Genomic DNA, 21332 nt, shown 5'->3' with positions numbered 1-21332 from the left:
GAAGCAAAACGACAGGGGAGAAGAAGGAGCCACCGATGGGGAGTAGAAGAGGAGAAGGCGAGGCTGAGGGGAGAGCAAGGAGTGCAAGGGTAGGAGAAGGAGGAGAGGGGGAGGGGTAGCCAGTGGCCGCCAACAGGAAGGGAGAAGAGAGACCTTCCTCCCCCCCTTAACCTAAACAAAAAATAAAATCCTACTTTTCCCCACCTCCCATTCACATCTGCCCCCACCCTCTAGGACACGCCTTTTATCCCTATTCACACAAATCCCCACCTCTAGGACCCCCCCCCCACACACAAAAATTAAAAAAAAATGCACACACACACACTCATGTGCACACATACCCGCACATAAACACAAAAAAACACATGCACCCATAGACACACCCACATGTGCACACATGCACGCATGCACACATATATGCACACACTTCCAAAAAAAAGCACACACACAAAAAAAAGCCCACACCCCCCTCAGCTTCACCCATGCTGCTGTGGGGGGGTCCAACACCCTTAAACCACATTAAACCCACCCAAACCCCATTCTCCCACCTCCTAGGCACACACCCACACACCCACACACCCACACAAACACACGATCACAGAAAAAAACAATCAAACACATACACACACACTTACACACACCCCCACACAATAGTCACACACACACATGCAAAAACACACATAAAAAACACATACACTGACATAACCCCCACCCTAGACCCCACTACACCTCATCCTATCCATAACCCCCACACCCCCATCCCCCCTAGATCCTACAGCCTTAGATCCCTCCCATAGGACCCACACACACACCCTCCATCCATTAAAAATTTATTGAAAACAAAAATTCTTTGACCCACCACCCTAGTCCACCTCCCCACCCTCTCCTTCACACACATCCCCAAAACCTTAGGACACCCCCCACCCCTCAACCTTAATTTTCCAAATTTTTCTAATCTATTGACCCCCACCCAAAGCCCTTAGAGCCCATTCTAGGACACCCATTCACCCCTAACCCGACCTTTCCACCCAAAATTTTTTCACATCCATCCCACCCATCCCTTTCATCTCAATACCCCTCAGACCTTCAAAGTGGACATTTTGAAAAAAGGGTTTGCCCTTGCAAGAACATCACAAAAGCGACCCCCACCTGCAAATACCAAGAGTGGCATAACACCTCACAGGGCCATCAAACAAATTGAACCCTCTTCGGGAAAAAGAGGCCCTAACCACTCTCCTAGGAATTTTTCGTCAAACATCAATCAACCTTGGAATCCCAACCAACCATTGAAAAAACCCAATCATCATGGTTAGGGACCCGAGGGCCACCTAAGGCCCTTGCCGCAATTAAATCGTTAGAATTGACACATGTCCCTCACATGATAAAAATTGCTCCCCTACGGCAACATTAGCCTAGCCTACAACTTGATGCAATCCTTTGAACATAACCATCCAATCTCTTGAAGCCAAGTAGGGGTGCCTACACCAAGGTATGACCCTCAACCCCTCGAAGCAACACTTGAACGTACAAAAGTTCCCTTATCCTTCAGACAGGGACCTTAAATTATTATTTTTTTCGACATTCATGGGTACTTTTAGGGATTGACTTTTTGGTCTATCCTTTCCATCCATAGGGAACATACATTCACAATCACAATCATTTAAAAATCTTCCACCATGCACCCACATTCAGTTTTTTGATTGTTTGATGTTTTGAAGTGAAAAACAACAACACACACCCGCACTTGCACCAACACGAAAACATACACCTAAGGGAAAACAAAAAAATAAAATTCTTTACACCCCAAAAATTCAACAAAAACATAAAACAGACACATTGACATACCCACTTGTGTGAAAATAACACCTCAACACACAAAAAGTGAGTGGGTCCCATTGATTAAAGGAACCCAGATAATTACACACAGCTAACTTCTAGGCAACCACCATCACCTTTACCATGACAAACTGCTAGGAAACCCCATCCATCTATGTGAGCTCTACCTCCCTAGTACACATCCACTTGCATGCAGACAATCAAAGAGCTCTGTGACATCCTCTGGAGTCACACAGAGGTCCACACCTTACGGGACCTCTTTTTGGAGTTACCATCAGACTTACAATGCCACCTATACCTAAATCGATTTGACCCCATTCGCAGGGAAAGAGAAGTCGTGGGTATTTCCTAACGATCGCCTGTACATTCGGTGGGACCTATTCTAATTTGATGATGCGGATTGCACAATTTGTTAGCTATTGCCCGCATCCACCTTTGTCAATGAGGTATGTTTTATGGGCAGCGATAGATGCACATACGATTGGGGATTTATTCTGTGAATCTGTTGCCTCATCCCCCCTGCCAAACTGATCCTAAATGAATATATTGAAGACCATTTACAACAGCTCCTAGAAGACGTTGCTCAACAGTGAGCATTCCTTTTAAATCCAACCATTGGATCTTGCGCGTACCTAGACCCCCTTTGTATGCACCTAAGGTCAGGATGCATCCTTGGTGAAGGATCATGCATTGATGAAAGTGGATCAACACCCGCATCTACCAAACCTTCCGAAGCATCCGGTGACTCCACCTATGCCATCTTGCCTTTTGGGATTCATTCTTTCATGAGGTCATGAGTTACGAATCCCAAGAAGAGGCTAGGATGGGTCCTGCCATTGTCCCTGAGTCCCCAAACATGTCATATATGGGACAGCTACCTGATCACACTACCTGACTTATAGGATCTATAGACTTGTTGCCCATACACCCGCTAGTCACCATCGGAAGCACTGCATAGATGCCATCCATGACCCACAGGGGTACCATCCCCCTTTCCAATGGTGCAGATAGACCACGTGCCTAACAAGCCCTGGGTCCACGGCAATGGAGAGAAAGCAATATATCAAATGCGCTTTTATGCTAACATCGCACCTCCCTCTTCCCATGTCAGACCCTGGCCATCCACCAGCAACCCCTATGATGCCACGTGGTACCCCGAACCATCAATGGGCTAGGCACCCCCATAGGAGAGATCCACCCCACACAAACCCAATCCAGATCTACCTCCTAGAGAACCATGACATGTCTAGTTTAGTGACACTACCCCAACCCTAGACTCAAGATCCGCAACACTGTCAACCCATGCCGAGCCATCAGGTTCTCTTCAAGACGAACATCACGAGGCCTTCCTATGGGGTCCATCACACCATGGCATAAGGACTAGACCTACACCTTATGAAACATTTCTAGAACCATCCCCGTTGATACCTACAAGAGCTTACGAGGTACCCATCCATGAGATGGTGTCACACCCACTCCCCGTGCATCACATGGCATCACCACAACCACGGCCACCCCACCTATCCAGCCATGGTTGGCCATGCATCTATCCCACCCATTGTAGAGGCTCTGATTCCATCATACACCCCTGCTTATGAATCGAACCTACATGTTAGGCCACCCTTCGAATGTCCTTATGCACATGACTACTCGTATGGATATGATGTCCACTATCAGGATCCACATTACTGGGTAAAGTCTTGAGGACACACGAGGTCCGACTCCCATGGATTTCATTTGGTCGTGACCACACCTTTGCGAGATTTCATACGTCCCACCAAATTGCCAAATTGATGAGTAAGTTTATGGGGGACGGTGATCCAATCTTGCACATGGAAACATTTGAGCAAAGTTGCGCAACATTTGGAGATGTCAATGATGAATCCAAGATTGACTCCTTTGGATTATGTTTAGAAGGCAAGGCTGGAGTGTGGTTCAAATCCCTCTCTGGCAAAAATAAAGTCAATTTCACTGCATTCAAGGTAGCTTTCACCATCGGTTTCACACCTCAAGGACCCAAGTGGGGTGTAGCAGAATAGTTGTATCATGTCAAACAATAGCCTAGTGAGAGCCTTCGGATTACATCGCTCAAATTAAACATTTGAGTGCCTGATGTGAGGATAACGAATGGCTGACCAATGTACAACTGCTTCCCCGCTTCCTCATTGGAATGCGTGACAAGAAGCTTCATGACCGACTTTATGATAAGAAGCTTCCAGGCTTTAATGAATGTTGTCCCATTGCTATTGATTTGGATGACAATGCCCGTGATCGGGACTCTAAAGAGGGCATGTCAGACAAGGCAACCTCCTCTGCCCCATCAGCAGCATCCATGCATACCGCCCCTCCCAACCCAAAGCATGAGGACAAGAAAAAACTACCCATGGACGAATTACGTGCTCTACGTGAAGAAGTCAAAGTCCTCAAAGCACGGGATACAAAAAATAACCAACATTTATATCCCTAGAGGGACATGGTATGGTGTGCCATTTGCCACCAAAGTCATACAAGCACTGAGTGTCCACAACTTTGGCCATGACCTCGGTTATATTGTAACTACTACCAACGATGGGGTAACCATGATACAAACCAAGGTCGGCACATTGCATGACAAACCCAAGTGCAATATTACCCATGGCAACCTATGTTGGCCCTACCAACTCGAGAGAAAAGTGATCAAGCAGAAAGCAAAACCAAAGCACCATTGACACCATTAGATCTCTGCAACATCAAGGTTTGAGATTGTGAGATCACAAGTGGCTTGATGACTCTATTTCTCTAGGCTTGTTTTAGACCTTGGCTACATTGAGCCAAAAGCCAAAGGTCCTATTAAAGAAACAAAGGAGGGAGATAGTGTATTGTTTGATGATGAATTGTTGCCAGGTGTGCCCAACAAGCATGCCAATGGCCAAAACAACTTCAGTGTACTCTCAAGGCAACTAGGTGCAAATGTATTCATATGTGTAAATATGGTTTCATAGCCTCATTTAATTCCAAAGATTGTTTTAGAGCCTCATTTAACTCCAAATATGGTTTCATAGCTTCATTTAATTCCAAAGATTGTTTTAGAGCCTCATTTAACTCCAAATATGGTTTCATAGCTTCATTTAATTCCAAAGATTGTTTGATAGCCTCATGAAATATGTGAGCATTTATTCCAAATATGGTTTCATAGCCTCCAACTAGATTCGGGCAGGTAGCTGTATTGAGCTAGAATATGTATAAATGAATTTAGTGCTATTTCCTAGAAATTTTTAAATAATATTTTCCATTTTGACTTAATTTATAAAGTGAATTTATAACATAGATTTATGTAAACTTGCAATTTGAGTAGGTCAAGTTTTCCATGACACTTGGATGACCGCAATATGTATCTATAGGATGCATTATAGAAACACAATTTTCACGAAGGTATTTTTGGCGCATAGATGGGGGAGAGGAGTCAATGAAATGCACAGATTCACTTCTTTGAATGGTAGATATTTGTAAGCATGACAATGTTGCCTCTGTTGGAGATGTTGGCTTTGAAAGAATGTATGCATATATCATTTTTAATTTAATTGGATCTAGATTATGTAGTCCTAGAACTTTTGCATCACCATGATTCAAGTTCATGTGTCCCACGGGTTCGGTTTTCATAGCATATTTTAGAAGGTAATATGATAGGCCTGTGTTGGTTATTTTTTGAATATTCATATGTGCTTGCCACAAGAGTAATATTCCTGCATGGTATGGAACGACATTACGATGTTCTAGGGATGGACGGAAGTAGATCCATCTTTGTGTTAGAGGATCTATAGTAGGTTTAGTCTCTACATGTATAGGTTATGGAAATCCATATTTGCATTTGTGGTTTGTGCTTGAGTCAAATAGATTGCATGTTGGCGTACATGTCTAGATTTGTTTTCTCATTACCATATAGTTAAGCTTTCTTTGAATTGAATTCTCTGGCCAGTTATTAAAACCATTCGTGTAACGGATATGTGCATCTATTTGTTTTGATACGATATCTATGTCTTGTTCATCTATCCATAGCATCATGTGTGCATGCATAGATCCTCGATTTTGTACCTCATAGCTTATGATGTGAATGCTGACTCTACCTAGTAGTCCTTTATCACATAGAATATATCTTGCTAAGAATTGTTACAGTCTAACATGGAAGAGCACTGCGCATTCAACTGGACAATCTCTCCATATGAAGTTTTTATTGAATTGTTTAGCAATGGTTTCTATTTGATCAATTTCACACCATCTCGTGGTTGATACCTCATTTGCAGTAAGTGTAAGGAATATATTGGGAAGGCCCCATGTGTCAACCATTGCCATTAGATCTTTTAAGTTTCTACAATGCCATGAAGGAGATCCAGGAATAGAACTTGTTATCTGAAACTTAAGAATACGTCTAATTATCTCTTGTTCAGATATTCTTGGATCTTGTCATCTTTGTTGGTCAATATCTCTTTGTAATACTCTAGTTTGAGTAGAGTTTGCTATTAAAAAAGATTGATGTATTTAGTACATCAATAACAAGTATGGTTTGTAAAGAGTGAAAACGGAGAACAATGTTGATATTCTCATTTTTAAATATACGTTGAAGAACATCTTGCCATCATGAGCACTATATCTGAAAGGATAGAGAAATGGGAATAATGCATACTCTAGTGTTAATTTGTCACATTGTGACAGACCTTCCATAGATGTTATGAGCTGACGCTCAATAATTCTTGTTGAATCACAAAGTACAATTGTGCCGACTTCATGCGATGTTTTTTTTTTGAATTGATGAGTTGTAGGTAGCATGTTGATTTGTTCTAGTAATAACAAGTAGTTGTCCTCATGTGCAATTTTCATAAGATTGAATGGTGAGTCAGCAGAGTGTCTTTCAAGAATATTAGAAATAACATTTGAAGAAAGAACACTTAGTCCTAGTTTTGGATGCGGTCTTTCATACATTGTCAAGTATTTTTTAAAATGGGGTTTGTTCTAGAGTTAAACGCTAGAACGTGTTTTGTTGTTGATAGTAAGTTTGTTGAGTTACTACAAAATCTTTGTTGCTGATTCCAACATATTAGTGGATTATCCAACATCAATCTCCTTTGTAGTATACTTGTTGCTAAAGATGTAATACCTTTAGAAATGTTTAGGGATATATTGATTATGAAAAGAATTTGCATTTGAAATATGTCGGCACCTAATACATTCTGTAAATAGTATGGATCGTAGGGAACCGAGTACAACTTTCTGAATGGACTATCTATGCATGCTTTACAAGTCATTTTTTATCTATGTCCTAGGCAATTTTCTACATGCAAACTTATGAACGTATTGGATAATCGTATGGTGTTATAGTTGATTCTAGTAGTGATATTACTGATTTTTACTTTGTAAAAGAACCTATGTTAAATTCTATTCTACCACAATATACACAATATTGCATCTTTGAAATATATTGAGAAGTGATTTGGTTCCATTCTTCTAGAAATTTATCGATGAATAGCCATAAAGAGAAACTCGTTTGTAATCATCTTTTCTTGTTTTCTATGCTAAAGTAGGAAGCAAGTTTTCTCCTTTCAATAAGTGAACTTTTCATATTTGTAAAGTAAATTATATGTTAAAGTAGAAGCACCTACTTTATTTTCCCGTTGTAGATGATAGTGTTAAAAATGACTTGAAATTCTCCAATTCGAATAATCTGCAAACAAAATATCAAGGTTTTTAACACTTTATATTTTTCACTCAAAATTTATAACGTCTCTAGTTTATGTTGAAACCAATTTGAATATAGCATATAGGAATTTGAATGTAGCATATAGCATTTCAAAAATAGAACATGGTAGATATCTCTTTCTTTTTGCCCATAGGAGATTGTGTTTAGCATATATTTTTTTGCATATATTTTGTAGCTATTTGAATTTGGGATATAGCAGTTTTCATTTATTACTTTGTATATATTAGGTGGCAATTCGAATTTGAGATATAGCACTTTGACTTTTGCACATAGCATTTTTCATTTAGAATTAGCACTTAGCATTGATCAACTAGCATTTTTGCATTTAGCATATAGCACTTTGTATCCAACACATAAACAAATAAACTTAACCACACATTCGTGTGGGTGAAGAGTCGGCACATTTCCTCTCCAAAAATTATAAGACCAAGGAACGTGCCCTTCCTTGGGTTCATTGCATTTTGCACATAGTATTTTGCATATAGTATGTAGTCATTTGAGTTTGGGATATAGAACATAGCACTTTGCATTTTGCACATGGTACTTTGTTTTTAGAACTGTATGATTTTATATTTTGTACATATTATTTTGCATTTAGTACATAGCATTGAGCAACTAGCATTTTTGCATTTAGCACATAGCACTTTTTATCGAACACATAAATTAATAAACTTAACCACACATTCGTGTGGGGGGAGAGTCGGCACATTTCCTCTTCAAAAATTATAAGACCAAGGAACATGCCCTTCCTTGGGTTCATATCATTTTGTATTTTGCACATAGTATTTTGCATATAGTATGTAGCAATTTGAGTTTGGGATATAGAACATAGCACTTTGCATTTTGCACATGGTACTTTGTTTTTAGAACTGTATGATTTTGTATTTTGTTCATAGTATTTTTCATTTAGTACATAGCATTGAGCAACCAGCATTTTTGCATTTAGCACATAGCACTTTTTATCGAACACATAAATTAATAAACTTAACCACACATTCGTATGGGGGGAGAGTTGACACATTTCCTCTCCAAAAATTATAAGACCAAGGAATGTGCCCTTCCTTGGGTTCATATCATTTTGCATTTTGCACTTAGTATTTTGCATTTTGCACTTATTGAGTTTGGGACATAGAACATAGCACTTTGCATTTTGCACATGGTACTTTGCATTTGAGAATGTATGATTTTGTATTTTGCACATAGAATTTTGCATATCGCATGTAGCAATTTGAGTTTGGTATATAGAACTTTGCATTTAGTATATAGCAATTTTCATTTAGGTATTAGTGTTAAAATGGCTAACATGCCATATCAACATCTTGGGTGGTCGTTGTTCTAGGTATATGTGCATTGAGCTATATGGAGCGCTGAGCTCCATTAATGATCCTCACGCTGCATGAAGAGGGAAAAGCTATGAAAGGAAGCATTATATAATGAAACATCTAGTATAGCTTCTAATATCTACAATTATGTTAGAAATTAGCAAAGAGCTTAGCTTTACAAAATTCCTATTGGAGTAGAGGGTTTCATAGTCTTACTTATAAGCTACCAACACAAGGAGAGCAAAGGGCCATGGTATTTGCATAGGATTGGGAGGCATGAGAGACAGCCCTATGTGCATGAGGTATGCATGTCACATGGGCAATTGATCATGGGCTAAAGATGTCATAACTTTAAAAACGTTTAGGGATATAACGATTATAGAAAGCATTTGCATTTGAAATATGTCCGCACCTAATACATTCTGTAAATAGTCTGTATCATATGGAACCGAGTATAACTTTCTGAATGGACTATCTATGCACAATGACCAAAGGTTTTGCCTGCCTTGTCCCTCCTATAACGTGAGGGCTAAGCACTCGGCATACCCACACAAGAAGTCTCAACCTTTAATTACCGCCCTCCAAACATTTTCCTAAGAGCCAACCAGGTTTTCAATGTGACCCAAAAGGGTGATTGAAAATCAAGTGGCAAGATCCAGCATGTAGATCAAAATTCAAAATAGGTTAAGTAGTCACTGAAAGATGCCTCAAATTAAAGAACGTGTACCTTGCAAATGTTGACGGATGAAGAAAATCAACAGAAGCATTGAAAACGGAAGAACTTGCTCAATCCATCTCGCCAGCTGCTGAAAGTCGTATCTCTGTGGAGTTGTTTCCCTTTCATTCACCATAGTACCGGTTTCAGAACTCTCTACACCTTCGGGTCCGACCAATGGACTTGCTGATGAAGACGAACTTGAACTACTCTCAATGGAAGCCACCACAGGCAACGTTACTCTCGAGCTGCTAGTGGCTTCATCGGCTGCCATCCTCCCTGTTCTGCCATCGTCCATCTCCCCTGCAGCAATTATTCTGATACATACCTCTCCATCGCCCGTAGTTGCCCCTGTGCTAGGATCTCTATTTCGGTTCAATGCAAGTGGTGAAGAAGTACTCGGAGCTTCGTTATCGGATTGATGTAAAGCACCTCTGAAGACGCCACGAAGCTCCAGGAATGCAGAAACCGGAGCCTGTAATAGACCAGAGGACAACTGCAGGCCATATCTCCTCCTCCGGTATGCTTCTGGAGAGGATCCAGAGCTCTCCATCGATAAAGCACATAGTGAAAGGTTGAAGGCAATTCCCTAAGGCAAACAGACGATGACCGAACGGCAAGTGGAGATTATTGCGGCTCGGATGCCGACAGCGGTTCGAAAGTCTTGATTTTGCAGGTTAACGCTGCCCGTGCCTTAGTGTACTCCCAGGATGATGATCTCTTAAGATGGCAGACCCGACTAGTAGAAACTCACAAACATTACTCAGAACTTCCATCAATGGTCTCCAGGGAGGGTACACTGATGGAGATTGAGGTAGGAAAAAGGGGAGAAGGGCCGGGAAAGCTGGCAAACTCGCAAAATTGAACAGGCAATTACAGATTGGAGGAAGAGGGACTCGAATCCGGCATGAGAATCGATGATCCGGGGGGTGATGCTGGACGATATTTGGTGCGAGAGCGATTGGTGCTGGAGAGGAACAAATTTGAGGATGAGGAACTCGAATCTGGGATCCAAAACGATGATCGGAGGGGAGGGAGGGTGGATTGATGCAGTATGATCTGCTGATTCTTCCTCTGCCTTCTTCGTCGTCGTCGTCGTCGTCGTCGTCTTCTTCTTCTTCTTCAACAACTTCGCACCTCCTCAGACAATGACCAAAGAGAGGGAGAGGAGTAGAAGAGATGGGTTATAGAAGAAGAAGAAGAAGTAGCCCTTCGCATCGCCATTGCCATTCTCTTCTTCATGCAGACCGTGAAGGAGAAGGCTAGGGATTGAATTCAAAGAGAATTGCAAGCAGGCAGTGCGGCCATCGCCCCCTCTCACAAGCAATTGCCACATTCAATAATCCAAGGTTATTACCTAGACACGTGGCTCAGAATTCCTTTTCATTCCACAATGCTACCTGCCTAAAGATTCTTTCATAGCCTCATAATCTTGGCTGCCTTGCGCAAAAGATTTCTTAAAAGAAAGTGTATTCCTTGAGATTTTCATACGATGGAAGATATTGATGAATTGTTGCTGCAACGATCTTCCTCTCCATCAGACTCACACAAGATCATTCCACTGCCGTTTTCCTATCGCTTCGCCTCGACGACTGCATCGCTTGTTTTAGGAACGGTCATCAGATCTTCCGAACGCCGGGGACTTACTTCAACAGCACTGCGGCCGTAGATGCCCGCATGCAAACTCCGCGGTCGTCTTTATTTCGGGCCGTGGCAACTATTCGTATTCGGTGGTTACACAGATGATATACGAGGTTTCGAATTAATACAGAAAGCAGAACTGTCTGTTCGACAGATGGTCGCCCATTGCTAACATTCCAGTACCTCTGAAGATCTCTGCTTCCTTCCTCTACCAAGAGAAAATCTTCCTGCAAGGACACGTACGAGGAGGGGAGCGAGACTTGGAAAGCGTTGTATTTGCCTACGATATTGACTTGGGCACTTGGCAAGAAGAGACTCGCATGGCCGAGAAGCTTAGAGAGTTGGAAGGTTTCTCTCGCCTGCTGCCCTATTGCACCACCATTGGATCGAGCAGTCTCTTTGCGGCAGTAGTGACTTCAGAGCGATGCTCAGCAGGCTCATGTGAGACTGATTATGATTGCATTTACAGGAATGTAACGTTTGACAATGATAGTCCTAAAATTCAACTTCAGAAACGGCATCATCGAAGCAACAATTCTCAAGTGCAACTCCAGCAATTAGATGATAGCGGTGACAATTGGGAATACGTGACAGACATTTTCACTCCTCAATTCGTGCCTTGAAGTCAGGAACCGCACAAGACCCATCAATTGATCTTGTGCTGGTGACCGCATCACAATGATTCAAAGATTATAGAAAGAAAGTATCTATTCATCCCATTCAAGACCATAGTAGGAGGGACCAAACAAAAATCTTCGATGTAAAACTGAAATTTTTCGTCTTTATGCTATTGCTATTGTTAGTGTAGGGTAAGGGGGGCAACTTTTCAGCACTAATCCATGGCAGAAACGGCCTTCATGAATTCGGAATGCACATTACAAGCTATCACTGTCATTAGGTAGTAATAGGGAGCTCGATTTGATTTGTAAACCTTTCCAAAAATTTTGTGGAACGTAGAAAACTGTGAGAGCCAATGATTAGGTTAGATGAGGGCCAGTACTAAGGCACTGTTCATCCAAAAAATGGTAAGAGGAGAGCTTGACACATCATCTTTTTCAATGAGGGATATTGGATACTATTTGCCTTCTTGTTGGCACCAGCCATTTTACTGGTCTGTGCTTTAGTAGTGGAGATTGGATGCTAGCTTTAGGATATTTTTCCTTCTTTGACTTGCTTTCAAGTTTCCACTAAGTCTTCTTGATGGTCAAAAAACTTCCTCTTATCTCAATGAATTAGCCCATGAGAATTTCTCTGGAATTTTTTGGAGAAATTTTTAATTCAATAAGTATGACTAAATCAATTTAATGTGAGTTAAATGATTTAAATAATTAAAGTTTCCTACTCTTATTCACAAAATGTGGTAATTAGATGACCAAGAATATACTACTTAGTATCTTACTTTTTTTCAGGATATATGCCATATACAAGTAGGAGAAAGCCATGTTTTGATAAGCACTGATCAATTCACCAATCACAAAGGGAAAAAGATCAGTCTTTTAAAAATGATTTTTATTTGAAAAGATCGATTAAATTCATTTAAATCACCAATCAAATTAAGGGCAATCTCCAAGTCATACCGGGTTCTTCATCTCAAAACATACAAAATTTGCCAGAATATGCAGAATTGAGTTCACAGGGCAAACACCGGTTTTTTCATCTCAAAACATACTCTTTTATCTGATGCCAGAATCTGCCTTAGTATTATTGTGGTTAGAATTTTGGAGGTTGGTGGCCCTTCTTGCTTCTTTTAACCTACTCGGCTCTTGTCTAGGCCGTCGTGGAGGCCTCGCTACCAATTTAAGGATTTAATGGAGAAGGTGTGCTGTATATTCAGATAACAATTTGCAGAGCTAGTGTTAGAGACTAGTAATTGTTGAGTATTCCTACTGGCATAGGCATTCAGACCTTCAATAACTGCTTTATTATTCAGAACACATGGCAGAGTGTCATGCCTCATCTCTTTGTGCAATCGCACATTTGATGAAAATCTTACAACCATTTGAGCTTTATATCTAAAGATTTGGCTTCGCAAGCTCTTTACAATGAGCAGATCAATGAGCATATGTCCGCGCTCATCCTCTCATCTATCCAGTGGTGTTTCATGAACAACTGATACAAGCAACCACACTCGGAGTTAAATACTATATTACTATACCATATATCAGTGGCAGGAAGAAAGCATTAATTTGTAGTCCCCTTGATAAACTCTAATCCCATTGCATAAAGCAAGTGTGCAAAGAGCATCTAACGATAAGCAGCCACCCTTTTAAAGAATTCACTTATCATTTGAGACCCTGAACTTTTTGAACTGAACTTGATACCTTCAAACAGGAAAGCCTCCTGTCACCCTGATATGGTCTAATGTTCGTCTCAAGCCATACTGCACCATGGCAGTATGGCCAGCTCGAAAGCCTTCACCATAGACAGGTGAAGGGTCCATGGCAATTTGATGGAGAAAGAACTGCCCCAGCTTTTTCTCAAAGTCAGACTTGGGGGCTTTTGAATTTTTGGATGAAGAAGAGGAGCTGCTTGAACCTGACATGACCTCAGACTCGAGCCACATATGACCGACCACTTGACATATTCCCTCCTCTACATCGGGGCGAAGATTATGGAAACCTGCAATTGAACCCACGCACACTTATGGAATGTGGCATCTCATTCGTTCACGAAAACACATTCTGGATAATAGAATACTGCAGCAATGGAGATGATTTCTTCAGTGTGTTGGAAAATCACTCTAAATTTTCAGTCGCTTAAAGGCGGTGTATTCTAAATACTGTTTATGTTCTTGCAGCATAGCAGCTGTCTTGTATCCTTAACGACAGGCAATATCAACCATATGATTCAAAAAACATCACAGAATAAAAGGAAGAAAGAGTTCAACCATTGAGGCGGAGCCATCCGTGCATCAATTCATGTGCCAATATTGATCCTGTAAGTAGCCTGGCTCATGAAGAACATCATTGTTTCAGCATGTGCTTTAACTTGAATAAGTGTCTAATTTCCAAACAATGATGATTCAGCATAATACTACAGATACATGAACACTTTCGCATGATCTTCAAACAAGATGCTCAAGGACCTCTTTGACAATTTGTAAATACCTGGGAAGGCCATACAACACCAAGATGGCTGTCACTTCGCATTCACGGTTCAACCTTCGTGGTGTTGTTTTCATGTCTACGAAGCGATTACCAGCACCAATCCTTGGCCGTCTGAATATCTGTAAGGTGTAAAACAAGAGAGAGTAGATCAACTTTAAGAAGTCTGTTCCTGACAACACTTGAGATACATCCTGTTCCAGACTAATCACAATAAGGGTAAAGCAATTGATTAACTTAGAACTATGGAAGTCTCTGTTTGGCAGACCTCCAAGTAACCAAGTTAGGTAATCCAGCTACAACCAAGTTAAAGATATGGTAGGCTTACGAGGTTGACAGTTTGCTCCTCTGACAAACATATGCCTCTTGTCTCTGGCAAGTGGTGATTCCCCTGCTAAGCACAGAGAGATGCAACCAGCAATATGTAAGGTTGAGAGAGTGTGTTATTGCTGTGTGTGATACAAAACTTCAATCCCCACTCTAACGAATTATGAGAGGAAAGCATGTATATCGAGAACAACTCACCTCCCTTTCTCCCTCTATGGCTTCATTTAAAGCTTGTCGTTCTACTAGCAGCATTGGGATCTGTTGACGGATCTTCATGTTCATTCCCTCATAAAAGTCTCGAATTTCATGATACAAGGACTGGCATTCCCCAGTGTCCATGATAGCTGAGTGTAGACATTCTAAACATAACTTCCGCCCATCTCCCAAGGATATGTACTGGCAATCTTTGGACTGATAAGAAATAATTTTCATATCTGAACGTGTTAGTTGGAGAATCATGCAGATTAGAGAATCTAGAATGAGTTTGTAAGCAATTGAAAAGTTCAAAGTTCTTTTGCTGGTCTTGTGCTTACTTCAACTCTTTCACAGCTACAGCATCGTGGGGTGCTGTCCATCTCATGTGAGGGACAATATTTCTGTCCCCAGAATGGATGAGCTCTATATTCTATCATGCCTGCATAATTAATTGGAATCTGCACGTGGAAATTGTGAGACTGGATTATTTCCTCTTGCTCCACTGCTGCTTTAAATAGCATCAAACATGACTGAGAATCAACAGGAACACAACTAGTTTTAAGCTTAATCCTTTGGACAACTGCAAAATAAGAGTGAAAGGGCTAAAAGTTAAAAGTCTTACAAAGTCTTTACAAACATCACATCTTGGATGGAACAGCTCTTTGTAGCACTTCTTGTGGTATGGATTGTTCCTCGACGTTGAGAACTACACAATAATGCCAATGTGCATCAGGAGCATCTCAGTTATTTGAACATATTGACCTAGAAACTGTTACAAATCTAGAAGTGGAGAATGTGGTTGCTTTTATGGCACAGTCAGAGCAATCTTACACAGAAGAAGCTTGTCTAAAGTTTTTATTCTATGTGAAGAAGCCCAACAAGCTATACCTCATAGTCAGTGATAGGTGTATCACAGGCATGGCAACGAAAACACTGTGGATGCCAGACAGCCCCCATGCAACTTAAAAACCGCCCAGAACCAAGTTCTCTCTTGCAACCTTCACAAATTCTGTGATGCAAGCTTTGATTAAGTAAACATGTATTAGACACAATCAACACATAGATTAGTCACAGTGTGTTTGGACATTTGGACTTGATGCAGTGTATGTTCTCCTTAATTAGGTCTATAAATTTGCAGGGATGGTATTCCAACACAATTTCCCTGCCCAGAAGAATTTAAGTGTACATTGCATTCACCTTTTTCGCGAAGAAACATGGTATAATGGTACAGGGCTAGGTCTACCCGGTGGCAGGCCAAGATCCAAACTTGCCTCCAATGCTCTTGCCAAATCTTCATCAGCATCATCCCATACAGAATTATGGCCTGAGACTGTAGCATTCAATGTTAGATCATCCATACAGCTTCCCAATTGTGAAGTAAACTCATCCTGTTCTGTAAGCTTGTTCTAGAAGCAGTCGTAAACTCTGGAAAAAAAAGCAGGCTTCACTTCAGGTATATTGAAGAAAATTTTGTTTACAAGAAAGAATGCTGACTCTCTAAGAAGCAAGCCAAATGGTGGAGCTTCAACGGATCAACCCATTTATCTCAGGGTTCATACCTGAAGCGCTCCAATTTTTGTAAGAGTTTTTTTGTAAGCGTGGGTCTTGGTGGTTGAGGCTCTGGTTTGTGTCGTGGTGTGTGTGTGTTCGATCCCTGCGGATCGCTTCAGATGAGCCTGTTAAGGCTCCTTGGCATTGTCACTACGAAGTAAAAAACTCCTCTCTCTCTCTCTCTCTCTCTCTCTCTCTCTCTCTCTTCACACCAGTCCTGCTATGTGGGGTTGAGGACTGGGAAGGTAGCCTTTCACAGGACACCTATAGGAGCATACATATAGATCCTCCACACAGCCCATAAATCATTCATACAAGGCAAGGTTTTTGCTGGAACCATCTGAGACGGGGATGAGAGGGTGTATCTCCTAAGTTGTTTAGGCATTGGTTGGTACGGAGCAGCACATCCTTGTAGAAATACAATGCACTCTCCTATCTGGGATAGATTTGACTGCATTCTAGAGGGACACCAATTTTCCTCCTAGCACTGCAGTATGGATGCAATAAGGACACATATCACCCAGGCATGAGCACCCAAGCATGAGGCAAGGAAACAACTCCTTGAGCATCCTCCTGGTTGTGCACTCATTATCAGTAGCAACCACTACGGCTTTTACTCCATATTTATGGTTCATAGGATGAGCTATTTCTGCAGTGACGTTAATACTACCACCACCACCACCACCACCACCATCATCATCATCATCTCTCTCTCTCTCTCTCTCTCTCTCTCTCTCTCTCTCCATCACAGAGAGAGAGAGAGAGAGAGAGAGAGAGAGAGAGAGATGTTCATTTAATAGATGCAGTAGAAGGCAAAGATGATAGACTCAGTATGCTGGTTGCATTTATAATATAGGTACGCCCATTCTCAACAGTGATGTTAGAAACCTATTGGGAAACTGATACTCTCACAAAGACATGCATTCCAAGCCGGCATATTGGAGGGCACCAATGACACGCTAATCTCACTGTCTGGATGTCACTCCGGTTGCGAAAGTATCATTGTCGTAGCCATTGCTTCATTGTAGACATCAGAAAATATATTGTGCCACATGAACTAGAACATGTGTGTTAGAATCAAGACGATATATACTGTGGAGTTGGAGAACAGTTTTGGGCAGACTTGGCCAGATAAGCACATGGCTCTATGTGAATGAGAACGAGATGTTTAATAGCAATCCAGTAAAAAAGGGTCGTGCATTCTTTTGAGCCTTTCAAAGGCAAGCTAAATCATGGAAAAGTTGGAGTTTAAATCATACAATCTCCATTTTAGTTGTTGACATGTGAGATGAAAGGAGCCTTTTGAGCCTTTCAAAGGCAAGCTAAATCATGGAAAAGTTGGAGTTTGTATCATACAGTCTCAATTATAGTTGTTGAATGTGAGATAAATTCAGTCACTCCACAATCTGTAAGGAGAACTTGTAAATTCTCAAATATGAAGAACATCATAGGAAAAAGGGAAAAAGACGGGGGAATCAGTTGTCTGAAGATAACTTGAAGATACTTTTCCAGTTAAATTGGGGGGTTTGGAGTTCAGAAATGTTTCTGCTATCAAGAGGATTTTGCATGGATTCTTATGAACCGGAAGGAAAGAGAGAAGCAGAAATGGTGGTGGATTGGGAAAGGAAAGGGCAGTTATCCAGGGATTTTAAGGCTGAAATAGAAGCACGTATTATTTGTCTTCCATATCAAGCGAGTTGGGAAGTTTCACTAGCCCTTTCTTGGCCATGACGAGTGTTGCATGTCCACCAAGATGAAACAATTTGACATCATTTTCTCCTCAGTGTATAAACAGCATGTTCTCCAAGGTAAAACAATTTGATACCTTTTTTTCCTGTCTTGTATTCGTATTCTGATAGGGAAAGAGCAATTGCTTCATCAAGCTCCTCATCTTCTATCAGCTGTCTGGATTTGTGGTCCTGCACATTTCTTGCACTTCTAAGAACAAGAGCTGGACGTAAAACCAGAGTATCTATGTTAAAAGTACACCAAAGAATACCAAGCTTGAGCAAAACAAAAGAAAGGCATAAACTGGAGCTGACAGACGCTGGAAATCTCACTCTATAATGGCCTTTGTCCTTGTGATGGTAATCATATGTACTCTCATATTCTCCCACTCTATAGAGAGATGGACCACTGGAAACTTTATGAAGCCACTGCATTATTCTAGCGCTTCAAGTGGTAAACTGCCATGAACCATTTGGTAAAATCTTGTGTTACCAACGCATTTTTAAAGTAGTTGTTAGTTCCTTGATTCTCACATCAAGGATGCAAACATCAGATAAGTTCATAAAGGCCATTTTGCTTCTGTAAAGTCAACCTTCATTAGAGAAAGTCAAATTTAAGAAGTCACAAAAATGAAATTGTCAATGATCTTTAGTATAACTAGCCATTATTATACCTTTTTTGCACTATCAAGTTAGCATGTACTGTTGAATGTACATAAGGCAAGTTTAAATTCCAAAAAGGAGATTAGTCACTCATAAAGCATCCACATGCACTTGTACGATGTGACATTAAACATCTAGCATCAGTGAGGATGACAATAAGGGATTTTCTAATTGATTAAGCTCTCACAACAATTAAAAACAATCACTTCCCTTGTGATATCAATGCATGATGTTTCTCTCACAAATAGCAAAACAGCTTGGGGATACCTAATTCTCATCTTTTATGTTGGCAGGTAGAAGGTGCTAGCAATTGCATAAAGATAATGAATCCTACCTGTACATGATGCTGCCTTTGGAACACAACCCATTCACCATACTGACAATCAAAATTCGGCAAGTCTAGGGTTTTTGTGCCCAATTATAATTTCTTTTAATATTGACAACAGATTTATCAATATGAGAGGATCAATTGTATCATCTTTACTTAAGACAGTGGTGTGATAAGATCTCTAATTGGTTCCTTAGACTTTAAGCTTGATCATTTGGTCTGTATTAATATAGCATTTGCCCCCCTCCCCAACAAGATATGCAAATTCCATTTGCATTAGTTGAGAGGCGGAGGGTGTGGAAAACGAAAATGAGAAGGCCTAATAACGAAGGGGGAGGATGGAATGATAAGCCCTCCTCCAATGCCACTGCGGTGCCTGTGCTGCAACCCCATTGGATGAGGCGCTCCTCTGCTAGTCCAGAGATAACAGAGCAAACGCCTTATTCTTACAAGTCGGAATGGCTACACTTACACAAATCGAATTTCTGGAGCACTGGGTTTGAAGTAAACAGATTTGACCTTCATTGAATACACACTGCGAGCATCGTGCACAGGGACGCGCCTCGTCTCCGATACAGAGTAGAAAGTGTAGAGATAAGAGCGAGCACAACAATTTGAGCTGATATGTTTTGCTAGGCTGCGCATAAGCTGGCAAGAACGTGCCTGCTAGATGCGTCACTGTAATCGGACCAGTTTACGAAACGTGGCTGGTAGCCGGATGAGTAATTAGTGGGCGCTCATGAAACGGCATTAAGCTTACCTTCCGTTGGCCTGGAGGGCAAGAGATACAAATCCCAAGGCGTTCACTATACAAGAAAGCTGAGGGAGGAGAAGTCATTGATAGCGGTTGTGGATAAGGGCGGGAGGGCGGATGAATGAAGCATACCTACTGTATCGTCTGAATTGCAACAAACAGAGAGCGATGAGGCAATTGAAATAAGGAAGATGAAGCGAATTAGTAGCAACAGCCTACACCTCAAATCAGTAGACCTTGAAAGGTGAGATGATGAGAACTTAGAAGATAACGAAGCTCGCAGAGCAACTGAAGGAGTTAACTACACTAGTCAAAGATTCCCATAATTATCACTAAAATTTCTCTTTCACTCATTTCCTTCCACGTGTAAAGCTAGATTCCATCATCAGTGCGTTTAATGTTTTTTGGTGATTTTTCATACAATTTTGAAGTCCTTTTCCCTTTTCCCCCCCAACCAAAAAAAAAAGGCGTTTGGGTGAATTTCAAAATGTGTATTCTTCTTATGTTTACGCTTTGGTGAATTTCAAACATTTCTACTTTTACCAGCCTCCAACAACTCGTCGTGTTTTGCGAAAACGACACACAAATTTTGTCAGCAAAACCTCCAATTTTCATAGAAAACCCACAAACTATGTACAATGAAACTGCAAACTTTCAAGTCTAACGCATAATTTTATTTTTGCAATTTCAAAAAATTCATAAAACTTTCATGTTTTAGTTACATTTTGGGCTCAAAATTTGAAAAGTTCTGGGAAAAACCTATAAGGTGAAAGTTGTAGGTTTCTCTATCAAACTTCTCTATGCACACTGCTCCAAACACATGGACTTGAATTTTTAAGAAAAAAGTATTTTGTTATCACCTCCTTTTTCCTTCTTTGATGCCTTTAGTGTCATGCAAACACAATAATTTTCATTCTCTCTTTTAGAATTGGGGTCCAAACCACTCTCCTCCAATCTACCCCCTCTCCCTTTATTCCATGCCAACGTTTCCTCATCCGCTCCTCCAATCTTTCACTTTATCCTTTATGAAGGTTTTCCACTCACCCTCTTTTCTCTTGTCCTCGACATGCATGCGGTATAAGTACTGGAAGATTCTAGTTAATGTGAGAGAGCACTACACATTCACTTTAATTGCATAAAATAAAGTGTGAGGTTGGACAGGTACAAACCTACCAAGAAATATCCTTGTACCTCTAAAGACATAATCGGGCTAAAGCCACCTCCATGCCATAAAGTAAGCACTTTGCAAGGCTAGCATGCCTTCCCTAATATAAAACATGGTGCAAGGTAAGCTAAGTTGATCGCTCATATTTGGATGAAAAACAAGTTGTATTCCTAATCTACAACAACAAAATTAGTTATACTCGTCAAACCCATGTAATGGCGTGTTTAAGAAATTGTGAGTCCTAAGCACTACGCTACTCCACTAGCCTCATTC

At 40.9% G+C, this 21332-nt stretch overlaps 2 protein-coding genes and 1 pseudogene across 3 annotated transcripts; 1 reads left to right on the top strand and 2 right to left on the bottom strand.

Annotated features, from left to right (window-relative positions):
- Positions 1-9596: 9596 nt before the first annotated feature.
- LOC147904895 (uncharacterized) lies at positions 9597-10157 on the bottom strand. The gene has a single exon (XM_087392622.1). The coding sequence runs from the start codon at positions 10155-10157 to the stop codon at positions 9597-9599; it is 561 nt and encodes a 186-aa protein (XP_087248748.1).
- A 932-nt stretch (positions 10158-11089) lies between these two features.
- Positions 11090-14126, top strand: LOC147904894 (uncharacterized; annotated as a pseudogene). The gene is made up of 2 exons (XR_015542552.1): positions 11090-11686; positions 14043-14126. The product of XR_015542552.1 is annotated as an uncharacterized LOC147904894 (transcript).
- LOC147904893 (protein DA1-related 1-like) lies at positions 12970-18825 on the bottom strand. Its single transcript, XM_087389081.1, has 11 exons — positions 18483-18825; positions 18248-18341; positions 16069-16201; positions 15760-15880; positions 15494-15577; positions 15210-15329; positions 14875-15087; positions 14678-14740; positions 14353-14471; positions 14133-14191; positions 12970-13864 (listed from the first exon to the last, which is right to left on the bottom strand). The coding sequence occupies exons 1-11, from the start codon at positions 18582-18584 to the stop codon at positions 13569-13571; spliced, it is 1404 nt and encodes a 467-aa protein (XP_087245207.1). The 5' UTR covers positions 18585-18825; the 3' UTR covers positions 12970-13568.
- Positions 18826-21332: the final 2507 nt, after the last annotated feature.

This window comes from Dipteris shenzhenensis, chromosome 2 (assembly GCF_047967505.1).
Source record: "Dipteris shenzhenensis isolate YYH24624 ecotype China chromosome 2, Dip_SZ_1.0, whole genome shotgun sequence".
Classification (NCBI taxonomy): domain Eukaryota; kingdom Viridiplantae; phylum Streptophyta; class Polypodiopsida; order Gleicheniales; family Dipteridaceae; genus Dipteris; species Dipteris shenzhenensis.
The sequence above is the reverse complement of the archived record's forward strand: the minus strand, read 5'-3'. Positions and strand labels throughout refer to the sequence as shown.